General features: G+C 37.9%; 1 protein-coding gene across 1 annotated transcript in view; it reads right to left on the bottom strand.

Moving 5' to 3' along the window:
• TEKT1 (tektin 1) overlaps positions 1-16,714 on the bottom strand; it is a 154,181-nt gene that overhangs the window by 104,651 nt on the left and 32,816 nt on the right. Inside the window, exon 2 of the mRNA XM_044054243.1 lies at positions 499-696. Within this exon, the coding sequence (XP_043910178.1) occupies positions 499-688 (190 nt within the window). The 5' untranslated portion in view covers positions 689-696. The remainder of the gene's footprint in view (positions 1-498; positions 697-16,714) is intronic.

Raw genomic sequence — 16,714 nt, 5'->3', positions numbered from 1 at the left:
GGCTTTTCCCGGTTAGGGGTCACCACAGCGGAACTCCAGTCCGCTAATGATTGGCAGTAGATTTTTACGGTGCCGAGGTGCCAGCTCGATGCCCAACCTTCAACGAAGGCATGCCCATTCACGCATGTCTTTTGAACACCACTCGACCATTGGAAGGACATGCAAACTCCATACAGAAGGCGCTCCAGCTGAGAATCGAATGGGAGAACCTCTTGCTGTGAGGCGACAATTTTACCGCTGCACCATCGTGGCTTATATTTGTGTGTATGTAACATTGTTAAAACAGGGTTTGCTTCCACAAATTATGGAGCCAGTGATGCACATTCCCTTGCCAATCATGTAATCTAATGTATTGTCAACAATGATTCTTTATAGTACAAAATGGAGTGACAGGCAATAAGCATTTTCTAGAGAAGGGCATGTGTGCAATCAGTCTAAGCCATTTTGCAAATTCATGTTTAAATATTGTAGTGTCAGATTTTCATTGTCTGTAATTACCAAGTTTTTTGTTGACATCTTTTTGAGTCTTTTGTGTTCTTTTTTCAATTTCATCCACTAATCGCTGACTTTCTGCTGTGACCCTTTCTGAATTTATCCTCTGAACTTCTGAAGAATCATATCTGGTTTGATTAGCAAGGCGCCATTCCTGTGGCAAGAATTTTGGAGGAGCTTGAATGAGCTTGGCCATTTTGCTTCCTGTGAGCAAACAGATGCATACAGCATTTTAATAAGTCTGTTATACTGCAAAATATTCAAAACTGGCTATCATATAATTCACTTATAACAGTAATATACAGTATGAACAACAGACACATTTGCAACCATTACTAAAGTGTAAAATTTGAAATTAATGAGGTCAGCAGAGGGGAAACTCTTCTTTCCTCGACATACAGCAAATACTCATTTTATCAAGTGTGTGTGTGTGTGTGTGTGGGGGGTTACATAGGCAAATCCCTCCTTGTATAAAGGATATGAAAGTAGCTCTGCCAGTAAAATAAAACACAAGTAAAAATTTACATAAACAGCCAAAACTGGACCAGAGAAATAAAACGTTGTAGAAGCAAGAGAAACAATGGTCCAAAAATGTCAGTTTATTATAAAACAACAAACAAAGCTTTCGAGTTAAAAAACTTTTCTTCAGTATAGTGTTAAAACAGACGAGCTGTAATGCATCAATATATATTGCATGCCAGCCATAAAAACAACACAGTTCATCACATGGTATAAAAGCCTATAATCTTAAAATCAAACTTGACTAATTCATATAACAAAGCATCAATTTGAAGTTAAGCCACATAAGAGTGTTTCTCCTTTAATAGTGGTTTTAGGCTATTAGTGACATTTAGTCCTGGTGGGTGGTCAGCCCAAAAATAATTTATCTGTTTATATTCCTCTATCTCTGTTTTATTAGCAAGGTCACCAACTCTATTCCTTAGTGCGACTCGTGATAAAACACGGAATTTAAAGCTATGCTGCACACAATTCATCATTATACGCTTTGCCAAGGCATTAGTTGGCACACTTCTAATATCAGAGAGATGTGAGGAAATTTTCTTTTGACTTTTGGTTGATTTTTCCAATATAGAATGCCTCGCAGGCTATACAATTCACTAAATAGACCACATCCTGGGTATTACATGTTGCATACTCTGTAAAGAATTTTTTTTTTATAAGTATGCGGATGTAGAAATTCATTAGATGTGTTTATATATCTACTGAAATTACAACTATAACATGGGACAGTAGAGCTTAAACAGTCCTTTCCTGCTATTTTAGGTTTACGTTCGCTCAAGTCTTTGTAACACAGAAACTGTATATAGATCCTTATGCTTACGGTTAGCAGTTGGTTCCATTTCGCAACTGCAAGTGACGGGAATTTGAAGTATGCATGTGAAAGAAAATCATCAGTTCACAAAAGAATCAGGATCCTGGTTTTATTGTAATAAAGCTTTCTAGTTAAAAAAAAACTTTTCAGTATAATGTTAAAACAGACTAGCTGTAATCCATCTATATACATATACAGTTTTATATATATTATAGTTTTGTAATTCGTGAAATCGGATTACAAATCAAAAGTTAAAACTTTCTGTAGGAGAAAATAATGATGAATATGAAAGGCATTTGGCTTATTCAGGCAGACAACATCCTTCCTTATCCGTTATAAACCCTGCAACTGATTATTTCCTTTATTATCGTGTTCTTCTGAATGCATCCACTGTGAATAATAAATACTACTTATTTATTTTTGTTCATTTATTTACTGGAAAAAATCTGATTGGGTACACGTCCCACTTTTAATGGAGACCCAGGGGGAAATCCCCCCAGTTTACAGAATGAGTAGAAGACAGTTATACAAGATTTCATAATAAAGGTACATGTATAGAATAGTAATGATATGACAGTTAATCAAAAATGACAATTAAAACAAGAATGCAGCAAATTATTTAATATAAAACTTATAAGACTCTAGTTATTTTTAAAAGGAATCAGCTGTAATTAGATATATTTTGTAGGAGACATTGAAGGAATTATAGGATGAAAATGATTACAAATTATAAAGGAGCATTCAGGAGGTTCCAATAGAAGTATATACGGAAGATAGAGATGGTAGTAGAAGGGGTAGGGGACAGCCAGATAGTTAAGAGATCGTGAAGTAGTTTTATTAATGCCAGTTAGATAAGAGTGGAGAGAGTTAGTTAGGGTTTGGAATAAGGGAGATGGACATTATCTAGGAACATCACACAGGTAACTAAGTAGGTAGGACTTCAGTTCAGTTTTCTAAGATTAGGGCTCACTTAAATAGAGTTTGGTCATAAATATAATAATCTCTTTGCATAGGCCCAGAAAGGCAGCCATATTAAAGCAGGCCTGTATCTTCATTTTTTATTTCACATTTTGCATGCAGTTTAAGTAAGTACGTTAAATGCTATTTAGGTCTCATTGTATAGCAAAGAAAAATGACAGCTTCAGCACTTAAGAATGACAAAAGTCTGGTAAGCTCTAAATTTTTTGCAGTAGTTTAGCAGACAATACTTTATCTTCTTTGCTGGTAGATATTTATCTGACTGAAATTCGCAACTAAGATTAATAGATTTTGAAAGCTACTCCCTTTGTAGATGGTTAGTCATTCCTTAGTTTATCTTTCAGAATTTCTCCTAGTTGGGTAACTCATTCAAGTCTTTGAGCTGAAAAATATCCCATCTTAGCAATCAACACATACCATTAACATTCCATTTTATTTTCTGAAAACTCAAGATAAAAAAGGTAAATAAATGTAAATATTTTGGCAACAGGAAATACTGAAAATGTACAAGCAACAATGTTTGTAAACATGCAAAAATGAATATTGCATAATTTGCATCTTTATATCAGTAGGTAATGTCCAAAAACCCAGAATTATATTTTTCCTCTTCAAGTTTCATAAACAACTTTTCATATATTGGAAACTACAACCCAGGCATGTAGTGCTAAAGTACTTCTTTTCAGACTTCAACTTTCACATGAGACTTCAGCTTTACATGCTGCGAGAAATTCCTTTCTGAGTACTTGTTTATTGAGACATTTGCAAAAATATGAAAAGTATGCTTATTTGTGTAACTAACAATATAAATAACAATTATACTAATGAACCCTGAAAATATCTCAAGATGTGCACATTACAATACAAGTTTTTACAACAGCTGTTTTTTCAGCATCATCTTTGGTTTTTCCTGATGCCACGAAATAAATAGTTTATGATTTACTTGGTTTTGGACACATTCATGTACATATAGAAATACTGCATATCTTCATAATTGCTACCAAACCTTTTGACTGTTGGTACATGCATTATTGTCAGCTAGAGCTTTTCTCCTTAAGCTTCTACTGAAATTGGGCCACTGGTTCAAAATAAATTAATGACTAAATATACTGTTATACATAAACATCGACACCGTATTTTTCTTTCTGCTACCATAACATTTCACACCCTGCCCCTTAATAACATGTCTCTCTTTTAGTTATAAAAATATGGATGCAAATATGAAAATATGAATAACAGTTGACAAGCAGTGATTAATATCTCCATTGCAGATCTTTGTAAATTAACAATCTTAGTGTAATTTTGCTACTTGGACTTTGCCTCTTTTTTATCTTGCTTGTTATTGGTTGCCAAGTTACTTAAAGCTCCCAAAACTGTTAGGCTATTGTAAGAAGTTAGGGTTGTTAAACGGAACTAAACAATAAAGGGGCTACAAAAAACCTCTTAACCTGCATACATTGAAATAAATACAAAGGCACTTGAAAAGTAGATACTTTCAGCCAAAAAGCTGGATATCTAATCAGCATAACATGTTAATACCAAATAGAGAGCACAGCCCTGCCTGCTTTAAGAATGACTGTAGTATACTACTCAGAAATGCATTAAAAAAAAAAAAAACAAGAGTGAAAAACATGATAGAAAAATACAAGCACGTTATCAGAGGCAGTACACAATCTGTAGACATTAATGAACTGTACTGTAAAATTCTACCACACAGGGTCATTTATTTGTGCTTCTGAAAAAGTGAGATGTATGATATGTGCCCCTTTTCTTTAAATTATTGGTGCCACTAGTATGTTCTTTGTGTTGTGGTTTTTATGTACTATACTACTTCAAAATGTGTGATGAGAAGTATTCAGAAAAATGTGTGAAGGGGTAAATCAAGCCTGAAAATAGTAATGTACCTCCAACAATAGGTACAGTGTGTGCAGGGGTAAATCAGGCCTGAAAGTAGGTACATTCCTTCAAAATGGGAAAAGTTGAAAGGTCTGTGCTATATGCATGAATAAGATAAAGGATGTAGTCTTCATTTATGCTCTTTCATGTATTTTGCCACAAATTCCAATAGCAGGCTTAGTTGGCTGTTTTGCTCTGAGCTTTCTCCTTTAAGAGCCATTCACCTATACATGGAATTCCAGCAGCCATTTTGGTTGCTATTTTAAGTTTACAATTAAAGAATGTTTTGTATACTACACCAAGCATTTTCTTAGCTATAATTCAATGATCAGAATCCTGCTGCTATCAGCATACCATGTCTGAAAGTAAAAATCTGTATGCCTTCCTCTGGATATCTCTTAAAGCTTCAATGACTTTTTTTGTTACTTTTCCCCTCCAGACTTGGGGTTCTGTCTTTTTATCACTTAGTGAGGGATATGCTAGTTCTGTAAAAGTCATGAATAACATGCCTGGAGTAATTATTGAAGTCCAGGAATCTATGCAGCTCTTTAAGGCTTGTTGGAGAACTGATTGTGAAATGGCCACTGTTTATCTATTTTTGAGAAAGAAACTATATGTCAAAAATCATGTCCCCTTTATTTTAAAATGTTCCCAAAGGTAACCATTTCAAATCTTGGGACATGCATTACCAATTCTTGAAATGTGAAGACAGAATGTCTGAAAATCTGGATTTACATTTATTAAACCTGAGATTGCCATTTCTCTAACTTATGACAGTTGCGGAGTTGGAATGTATAAGTTCAGGGGGTGTAGGGTATAGGAGGGTTTGCCCCCTTACAAAAAAAAAAAAGATTAGCAGAGAACAGCAGTGTTCAATATTTCCTTTTTTTTTTTTTTTTTGGTCTCTTTTCAGTATCATGAGACTCGGCAATGTGAGCCTCTAGATTTCATTTGGAAGCCATTTTCCAAATCGTTGCTTTTTAGTAAAGGGCAGTTTGAGATCAGCAATTTTTGTTGGTTTAAATAACAGGTTAATGTTGTCAGGTTTTTATCAGTATACCATCTGTGTGATTCAGATTTCCTCAGCTTTCAGCATCACATAATGACTTGTAAATCTGCAGGTGAGGTTAGATATCCTAAGTGAAACCTGGTATGTGTACTGTTTTCTACCAAGAATGACAAATACCTTGTACTAGTCTCAAGCATCTAGAATGACAATCTAGGATCCATTTGAATTACCCATGATTCTGAACTATGTTGCTTCTTCAACACTAATTCTTTGCTGGTTTAACCATGTAATGGGTCAGCAAAATAAGTGCACCTTGTTGAATTAGTTTTCTGTAATCTCTATTAAGTCTCCACTTACCTGTTGACATTACAGCAGGTCAGAAAGGAAACCTGTATAAAGAGTTTGCATGTCTATCAAAATATTTTGGATCTGTTCACAGGATACCAGTGAGATTGTATCCTTGCATGTATGCGTTAGATGTTTACCGGCACCAGTTGGAACTCTGATAATGTGTTCATCATTTACTCTGATTTATGGGCATCTCTTGAAGACAAATCTTTAGACTAACCATACATTTTGTACACTACTTCTTCACATTTTTTGTATCACATTTGCATGTCTGAGAAGCCTACTCAATTTGATTCTCTAAATCTGGGAAAACAGGTTGTTACCAAGTTCTCCCTTCTCCTCAGCCATAGCAGAAACAACTTTGACAATAGACACTGTGCATTTTTCACATGTTCTAGTTTAACGTCTGTATGAGAGAGCTCAAGCTGAGCATTAGTAACCTCACATGAATATACTTCCTTTTTCCCCAATGGATCACACTTCTCGTGTCATAATTATTGCACTAGGCAATGATCTAATACCCATTAGTAGCAGAGTTTGCAAATCAGAAGCTAGTTCTAGGTAACAGAAGGACTCTTCTTTTATTGTGCCTACCTCAGAATGAGCATCTATAGTAATGGGTTGTCCTGTTGGGTTACAAATCTGCTCCTGATATGCAAGCAAGGTGTTGTCTATTGGGGACTCTTGACTGTTAGATGCTTCTTAAAGGCAATCACTTCAGGTTGATCAGGTATTTCTTGATGTTCTGAAGAAGTCCAAATGTCTTGTTAGGAGGAAAGTGCTAGACCTGCTCTCATGCTTTATTTTATTCTTTGGTGTTAATAAAGTTCTGTTTTAATGTACTTTGGATCTTTCATTGGTGGAGTTTCTTTCATGGCTGTAGATTTATAACATATTCCATTTGCATGGGAATGTAACAACAGTTGTCTTTTTGTGGCTACTACACTGGACTCTATTTAAGATTCACTCTTGGATTACAATGAGTCTATTCAGAAGACAATTTCTGTTTCATATGTACTGTTGAAGTAATTTATTTGCTGCTCAAACACTGTGATCTGTTTTTAGTTTTTATTGGTTTATTTTTGTTTTCACAGAAGTTGTCCTTTTGTATTCACATATTTCTTGATGTCTCTTTATATTGGTCTTCACAGAGAATCATTTTAATTTATTTGGAATTACTGCAGATTCTTCAGGTTCTGCTAGGTATATCTCGAGTATGAAATACCCTGACATCATTCCATGTGGAGTTGCATGTAAATGGAAGCTTCTCCCATATTCCTGATCAAAGCCACTTGTAATGAGAAGTATCCCTGTGCCTGTATCTTGAACGACATGCCCCATGGGCTACGCAGCTTCATGGTGGTGGTGGTGGTGGGGGGGGGGGTACTTACCAGCACCATTGTGTGAGGCTCCATATAGCTTTTTAACAGGTTTATTTCCTTGTTCAACAAATTCAGTCCTGTAGCATTTATCAGAGATTTCACTACATCATGTTTTTGGAGACCCATGCCATAGGACTCTTGCTGTTCCATAGTAAATGGAGCTTTTGAATATATATTTGCCAATGAAAATTATTTTCCCATTTTACTGTTAATATGAAATGGCTCATCTCCATTTTTCCTGCCTATTTAGTCACACTTTACATAAGTCTGGTTGTTCCCTTCCTGTATAGCTTATAAACAGTTGGCCATCAAGTAAGATTTTAAGTCCCCTTGAATCTTTTGCAGCTCTGCTCAGCTTATCCTAGAAACTTTTGGACAAAACTGAAAGTTCAGTTCTCAGATCTATCAACGTTGTGTGATCTCAGCTTTTTTCACATGTATGCCAAAGTTAATCTAGCTGCACTCCCTTGCTTTTCTCTGCTTATTACAATAAGGCAGTTTTGTTTTGACATGTCAGTTTACTGCAGTTGAAGTTTTAGAAACATTAGGAAAGACCCATTTCAGTACTGTTCTTTCATTTGCTTTTAGCATGCATGCAGTTTTGTGTTCAAACACTTAAGATTAATTTGTTTTGGTAGATTTAATGGTTACAAAATACCCAAGTCACTGGCTATTGAGTACACTGTACCTAGCAGTGGTTCTGTTACTAGCTACTATAAGCTGAGAAGGAAAACTATGAGGCACTTGGTGTGAATGGTTCAAGAAACTTTGGAACACTGCTTTTAAGTTATCCAATTATTCCATTATTTGTCTGAGCTTCTCCTATGATGTCTTTATTTCTTCCCTAGTACATTCCCTAAGGGAAGAATTAGGTCTACCCCTTCATTGTTTCCTACAAAGTTTTGATACTCTAGTTATATTCCTGTTAATGGCCTCTGCCATAAACTCACCTTTGTCCCTCTGTAACTCGCACCATTTTTGTCTACTGGAATCATATGCTCTTTATTCGTTGTCCCTAAATGGAATACAGCTAAGGTAGTGGATATGAGAGTGTAGTACTGAGCTGATGAGGTGAACTCAAAAGAGGCTGTGGATTTTAGCCTGTGTTGGTCTTTGTCCTTACCTGGTTGGTTGTTGCTTTTGAGAAGAGGCAGTTCACTTCTCTCCAATGCTACATGTGGCAGAAAATGTTTCCTCATCTACCCAGTCTTGAAAATAAATAATTTCTATCTCCCTGCACAGCAATTGTTAGGTGAGTGAACTAATTCCTTTCTAAACTGCAAAATCTCTTCTGTCATTCTGTAATAGAATTCTTCTGATTTTTTAAGGAAAAGTGCATTCTTACTTAAAAAAAAACAAGCTTTCAAAATATACACTTTGGAGATCATAATTTTCTATGTCTAAAGTAATCGGCTGCAAAGCAAACATCTTTTGTCTGATGGCAAAATTCTTCAGGGAGCTTATTGGATACTACATTTAATTAGATTGGCTTCTGATTTGGTCTCTCTCTCTCCTACTGCAATATTTTCCAAGCTCTCCTTTCAAAAACTTCTGCAGGCTCTGGCTTATTCTTGGTCTTCTCAAAAATACTTGACCAGGTAATCTTTTCAACATCTACTGATCACATGGCTAGGAAATTATATTCTGCTTCATTTAGTTATGGATAAGGCAGCAAAAATAATTTAATGTTTGTATACATTACACAGAAACATCCATCTTTGCTGTGCAAATAAACTTGCTAAAAAGCAACTGCAACACCAGTTATATGATCTATTCTTATAAAAGAAAAGCTTGCACTGACATGTGAAATTATATGTTTAAATAAAACACTTTTGGATCTATGGCAATTAATATCACTTGAACAAAGGGTTATCCTTTCTTTCAAGGAACGGGATTGTCTGCCCTAGGTAAAAGGTACCACACCCACATATTGCCATATATATTATCCAGGGAGTAATACATGTAATCAAATAGGTTCATAGGTTCATTGGTAAGTACTAGGCTAGTTGCTCTTGTAGGCCATTTTAAGCTTAGCCAGTTAACCTTTTTGTGTTCAAAATAACCTATTCCATTTGGTTATAGACTGCCCTTACTCTCATCCCATGGTTGATATTTAAATATTACCCCTAAAGAGAATAACGCAACTTTCAGGGGGTATATTGTCAATGTGGTAGTTCTCTGGGGAAGATGGCTTCCTGAAGGATAGAATAATGCATTTTTGGCATTTAATTTCAGATCATGAAATCACCGGTTATTTATTTGAGACAAACCTTCCTGCAGGATGGCTAAGTCATTTGGGGATTCGATGACTGCTCCGAGCTTACAGTCATCTGCAAACTTAATCGGCCAGAGCCCTTTGGTATTGACTTTTATTTCAGAAAAGTAGATGCCAAATGGGAGATGTCTCAGCACAGAACCCTGGGGGACGCCACTGCTGACTGGTCTCATCGTGGAGGTAACTTACCCTATTTTGATTATATCTGCATACTATCTGTGAGCCATTTGGCAATCCAGCAGGTGACATGGGTTTATTCCCAGTTTGATTTCAGCTATGCCTGAGTGAGGAATTCTGTCAAAAGCTTTGGCCAGGTCGAGGTGACCTTTTCAAAAAATTCAACAGGATGAGTTAGCATAACCTGCCTTGACAAATCTAAACTGAGATAAGTCCAGTATTTGAAAGTTCCCTATGTCCTTATTGATTAATTCCATGATAAGTCTTTCCAGGGCTTTGACTGATCTCAAAAACTTTCTTCTTATTATTAGTTATCATGGGCCAATAAATATAGTTTCAAATATGGAACATACTTTCACATACCAATGCAAACTTTTCTTTTATAGGAATAGATCATATTTTTGGCAATTTAACTGTACACAAAAATGTATTTTGCTTACTAAAAAAGAAAGATTATGAAGGGTTCATTTAGCTGTGCATTACAAGCCTTAATGAAACTTTTTGTATATAGCTTGTTGTTTTGTTATTCACAGAAGTACTAATTTATTCTTTATCCATATTTCCCATAGTTGTTTTTCTAGGGCTGTATTTGGAAATTTGAAAGTAATTTTGTATTTTCCACTAGATGGTGATATTGTATTGTAAACTGGGCATTCTTTTATTAATTTTTTGCAAATTGAAATTTTTGGTACGTTTCTGTTTAATTTATATAGATAGATATATGTAATACAGATTTTTGATTTTAATTATTTTGAATAATGCATAATTATTGATGTGATTTTTGGATTAATGCAGAATTTTATTCACACTGTACTGATAATATACCAAGTCACTTTAACTTGTGTATTAATGTCATTTATCAGGTGACTTATTATTTTATTTAAATGTGGTGTGATGGATTATTTGGTTACAACACCAAAGAAGCTGTATAGCAAAACCCTTGTGTGCTGTACCTGTATATGGACTGTTAGGAGTAAATCTGATTAAATGAAGAAAATATTGGTGCTGCACATTTTCCTTTCTTGGTGTATTGCTTAGACTTAGTCCATTCATTTTCCTGGATTATGCATCCCCTTTTCATTAATAAGTAGTTTAATATAGAATACAAAACACACTTACTATAGACCTCTGGCCTTCTTTCCTGTACCTCTGAAACCCACCAGGTCAGCTGGTCTCCCTTCTGCTTCTTCAGATCATCATACCTATGGTGGCATTGTCAGTGATGTCAAGTGGTTCTAACCTCAATCAGATGACATTTCTTTCCTAGGCGTGCAGCAGGTGAAGGAGAATTATTTTTTTTTTTTTTGCCAGACTACCTTGTGATATGACTCTGGGCTTTAACAGACTGCATGTTGCTAGCACCAGGTTCAAATGGGAATATTTATCTATTTATTGACATTTGATTACTGGGAAAGTCTGACTGGGTAGGTATCCGTTTTTAGTGGAGGCTCGGGGTGAAAAGTTCTAAGTATTACAATAACATTTTAAGAGCAATAATTTTACAAGCTTCAAAAATAATACAAAAACATTTATGGTTTAAATATTTGTACCAAATTAGACATGATGTGACAACATTGTTTAAAAATAGATACAACTTATAAGCCAGTGATTTAATATTTAGAGAAATTTTAGCCAGTTTAGAGAAATTAAAAGTATAATACAAACCGGAATTGCAATATGAAGTGAGAGGAAAAAAAACATGGTTGTGGTATATTTAGATAAAGAATTAGAGGAGAGAAATTTATTGAAGTAAGGAAGTCATTGAGTGAAAAAGCTGGAGTAAGGAGATGTAAGGTATGAATAGGCATTTGTTTGTATTTAGGGATATAGTTTATACTGGAGTTGAGCAAGACTTGAGACAGACTTTTATTGACCTGATAGATACAGGTAAGGAGTTCCAGGCTTTAGCAACATGGTATGAGTGCAGACTATGCCAGCAGATTTGATAGATTTGTGGACAGTGAGAAGTTTTTGGTCATTGGATCATAATGACCTAGTTGGAACATTGTTGTGTAGAACAGTATTTAGTGCTGGACAAGCAGACAGATGAAAATGTTAGTTGATAGGGTAGTTTTATCCAATTTAGGCTTTAAAGTGATATACAGTGGTAAGTTCTGAAAGGGGTATTTGCTGCAGATTTATTCAATTTATTATATAATAGGTTCATAGGTTGGTACTAGGCTATCGGCCCTAGGGCCTATGCAAGCCTAGCCATAACAATTCCCAATTCCCTGGATATTTCTTCCCACAATATTTACTTCTCTGGGCCCCTGTCTAGCAGGGCACCTAACATGATCCCCGGGGTGAATTTCCTATCTCCCATGCAATCATCAAGGTTCCTTTTGAAGAGGGCCAATGAGGCGCTCTGCGTGACATGTATGGGGAGTCTCTGGGTCAGGAACCTTATTCCTCCAGCATGTTTTGTTCATTGTGATGACAAGGTTTAGATTCCTGGAGCGTGTGGCTCTGAGGGATTGGGATTTTTTAAGTGGAGCATGTCCAACAGCTCAGGGTTTGACGTGGCCTTGTATGTTAAGCAGAGATCGCCTCTAAGTAGACGATATGCCACAGAGTATAGCTGGCATTTTTTTAGACGGTCCGCATATGGCATCTGCTTTAGGCCTGTGATTCTTTTAGTGAGGTATTTCTGTGGCCTTACCAGCTGTTGCAGATGTCTTGTGAGGTGTACATACCACTATACTCTATAATGGGTCTTATGAGGGATGTGTACAGTGGGACAATGACCTCCTTTTTTCTGGATGAAAAGCCCTTAGTGATGAGGTGTGCCACATAGAAGGATTTCCTGACTGTTGTGGCAATGTGGTTATCGAAAGTGAGACCACTGTCCACCTGTGTCCCTAAGTCTCTCATCACACTTTTGATGTTTAGCGTCCTGCCACCTATGTGGTAATTCATGGGTACATGTTTTTTTCCAAAGGGGATAACTATACATTTCTTGGCATTAAGCTTGAGCCCATGGCTCTGGCACCAGGCATCTGTTTCTGTAAGGCCTTTTTGTAGAATATCCACATCATTTGGGGATTCAATAATGGCTCCCAGTTTGCAGTCATCTGCAAACATTGTTAGCCAGAGTCCCTTAGTGTTGGCCTGCACTTCAGAGAAGTAGATGCCAAACAAGAGTGGCCCCAGGACTGAACCCTGAGGTACTCCACTTGTCACTTGTCTGGAGCTGGATTTGGAGTCTGCTACTTTTACAGTCTGGGTTCTGTCAGTAAGCCAGTTGACAACCCATCGAGTGACGTAGGGATTTATGCCCAGCTTAGTAAGTTTATCTATGATTCCAGAGTGGGGGATGGTGTTGAAGGCTTTGGTGAGGTCCAGATAGGCTGTGTGGACCACCTTACCCTCTTCCACAGCTCTGGAGACTGATTCAAAGAAGTCAATCAGATTCAGGAGACAAGATCGGCCCTTCACAAACCCAAACTGGGTGGGGTCCAGTGTTTGAAGGTTGCCAATGTCTTTGTTTATAAGTTCCGTGACAATGCGTTTTATGCCCTTGCAGATCAGGCTTGTCAGACTGATGGGACGGTAGTTCCCGGGATCCAAGGTGGATCCTCCCTTGTGGAGCGGGATAACTGTAGCTGTGCGCCACTCGGGCACGAAGCCTGAGGTGAGGCTATGATTAAACATGACACTTAGGTGAGGTGCCAGTTCATTTTGTAGTTCATGTAGTACACAGCCTGGGATGTCATCTGGTCCCATGGATGCTGTATTCTTAGCTTTGGAGAGTGCAGTTTCTACGTGTGTGGCCATGATTATCAGAATTTGGCAATCTTTTGGTATTGAGATGGGCCCTTTAGGGGGTGAGAGGGGGGTGAAGTTGGCACTAAATCGATCTGCCAGGATATTGGCAATATCCTTGGGATCAGTATATTTAATGCCATTCTGTTGTAGCTCAGATTAAATCTGAGCATTGCCATTTAGATTCTTGACATAACTATAGAATGCCTCGTGGTTATCTTTGGAATCTTTGGCAATTTTATTTTTGTAACTAGCTTTTGAGGATTTTATGAGGGATCTCAGCTTCTTCCTGAAGCTGGTGAGGGAGTTTTTTGCATCCTGGGATTTTCTTCTTTTCTGCAACAGTTTCTTCTTTCTGTTGTGTAGTTTGTTTATAGCAGGGGACCACCAGATTGGCTTCCTTTTTTTGGAGAAGAGCATCTTGGTTCTATTTGGGATGGCACGATTCATGCACGAGTAGATGTGCTCGTACAGTACCTTAGTGTAGGATTCTGCAGTGGAGTTTCCAGATCCCGTCTGCGTGGGTGTTGTGAAGTTTGTCACTTCTGACTTCAGTAGCATGAAGTTGGCTTTGGAGAAGTTTTTTAAGGAGGTTTCCTTACTGGGGGGTGGAGGTGGGATGTGGATGTCAAAGGTGATTTGCTTATGGTCAGACCTGACCAATGAGGGGGTGACCACTGGTGTGGACCATCTATCTCCCATGTTGGTAATGACCAGGTCTAGGATATTGGCTCCCCTGGTGGGACAATGGATTAGTTGATCCAGGGCGTTGGAATTTATGAACTCCAAGAACCGTTGGGAAAAGGAGTTGGTACCCGAGTAGTTTTCCCAATTAATGGCAGGGTAGTTGAAATCACCCAGTATTAGGGTGTTTGGTTGTATCTTAATATTTTCCAGTATGTTTAGAAAGGAGTAGTGAGAATCTTGGAGCATGGTGGGGGATCTGTAGCAAGCTACAATTTGGATTGCAGTCTTACCTAGTGTTAGTTGCACCTGGAGAATTTCAGATGCATTGTGTTGGGCAACTAGCCTGGAGGTGTGAATATGGACACTCCTCCACCTTTAGTGTTTTGGTCTTGGTTTTGTGGCCGAAAAGTGTGGTAAGAATTGTAGCCTGGTATTGCAGGGGTGCTCTCTGGAGCCTTGATCCAGGTCTCAGTTACTGCACAGATATCGATGTTCTCCATTTTTAGGAGTGCCTTGAGAGAGTGCATTTTGAGGTTTAGACTTCTAGCATTGAGTAGCATTACCTTCAGATTTTGCATGCTTGTATCTGTTATGGTGGTGGTTTTATCCTTTGAACCTTGCCTGAAAAAGGCACTATAGGGGTGGCTAGAGCTTTAGCCAGTAACCTGAATCCCAGGGGTAACAGGTGCAGACCACCTCTGGCAAAGCATCGTGTTTTGTCGATCATGTCTTCCCAGTCAGACAAATACTGGATCCCCTTTGAATGACACCAGAAGCTTATCCAATTGTTGAAGTCAATCATTTTGTCCTTATACTGTGGTATCATTCTGGGCGAAGGCAGGATGCTACTCAGGGCTAGGGTCATACCTGCTTGGGTCACATGATCCAAGAGCTCTTCCATGTCTCTCTTCATGTAGTCCAGGGAGGTACGTCTCAAGTCATTCACTCCAGCATGGACAATGACAGAGTCGTATTTGTACTTGTTGTGGAGTGACTTGAGTGCATGCATTATGTGGCGGATCCTGGCACCTGACAGGCAGCTGACTGTAATTTTCTCCTTGTTCAGCCTGGTGAGTGGGACATCAGTGTGCCTGACTATAGAGTCACCTATGACTAAAGTGTTGGGTACATTGTCTTGCCTTAGGGGCTGCTGTTGTTGGCACACTGGTGTTGTGAGCTATGTGTCACTTTGGTTGTGACTGGTGTTTGTTTGCGTTTCGGCTTCAGAGGTCCTTGTTGCTTGGGCAGGTTAATGTTAAGGGCCTCCACATATCTGGGTTTAGTGTTGCTAAGTGTGGGTGTTGATGGTGTGGGTTTTGAAGGGCTATGAGTTGCTTGAGATGTAATGCAGGTGTTAACCTTCTCCTCTTGACTATCTAGCACAGTCTTGGCCAGAGAGAGCTTAGCTTCCAGTTTGGCTATGTAAGTGCATCTCTCGCAGGTTGTAGTGTTGGGTGGTAGGAGGAGAGGATTGTCTGTGTACATGAGGCAGTTGCCGCACTGCCCCAGTATGCCCAGATTCACCAGGTGGACAGGAGAAATCACCGGAAGCTGACCCTTGGACATGCCTGTTTAGGTGCTTTTTTTGTAAAGTTTAAGAGCTGTTTTCTCTTACCTTTGCATGGTACTCTGCAATTATAGGCTTTTTAGTGCCTATAATTGTTCAAGTTGTGCTTTTTATTATGCCTAGAGGCTAATAAAGTTTGGAGAACCATAAAGTAGCGAGAGGAGGAGGTAAGTAGTAGCAGAGAGAACCATAAAGTAGTGAGGCAGGGAGGTAAGTAGTAGCAAATGTAGTTTTACTTGTGTTAGTGATAAAGTTTTGGCTCTATAAAGCATCCCTAGTTTTTGGTGTTTTTTTAATGCAATTTTGTATAACCAGGTCAAATTTAAGATTATTATCTACTATCATCCCTAATAATTTACTATGAGAAATGGCTTAAATGGTATTATTAAGACAGTGGGTATGAAATTTTGTTTTTTTCATGAGAGTGATTTGGAGCAAAAAAGTAGTAGTTTTTTTTTTTTTGTCAGGGAGTTAGCCTGAGTTGTGAGTTACAAAGCCATGTGTCAATGGGTGTTAAAGCTTCCTGAGTCATTTTTGAGAGAGACGCCAGGTTGTCTGATGTGCATATGAGTGTGGCGTCATCTCTGTTTTGTATTAGGGAGGCCTGTTGTGTGGCAGGAGTTGGTGAGAAAGTTAGAGGAGGTAAAAAAGAATATAGCCTTATGGTACACCGGTGGTGACTTGGAGGTATGGAGAGAGGGAGGAGAGACATTTTACTGACTGATACCTATTCGATAGGTAGTTTTTGAGCTAAATAAGGTGGGCTGAGATAGATCTAGTGAGGACATATGAAGTAGAGGTTTGCTGTGAT

The sequence above is a fragment of the Protopterus annectens genome, chromosome 13.part0 (genome assembly GCF_019279795.1).
Source record: "Protopterus annectens isolate FY-2018-M chromosome 13.part0, PAN1.0, whole genome shotgun sequence".
Classification (NCBI taxonomy): Eukaryota; Metazoa; Chordata; order Ceratodontiformes; family Protopteridae; genus Protopterus; species Protopterus annectens.
Note: the sequence above shows the minus strand (reverse complement) of the source record. Positions and strands in the feature narration are given on the sequence as shown.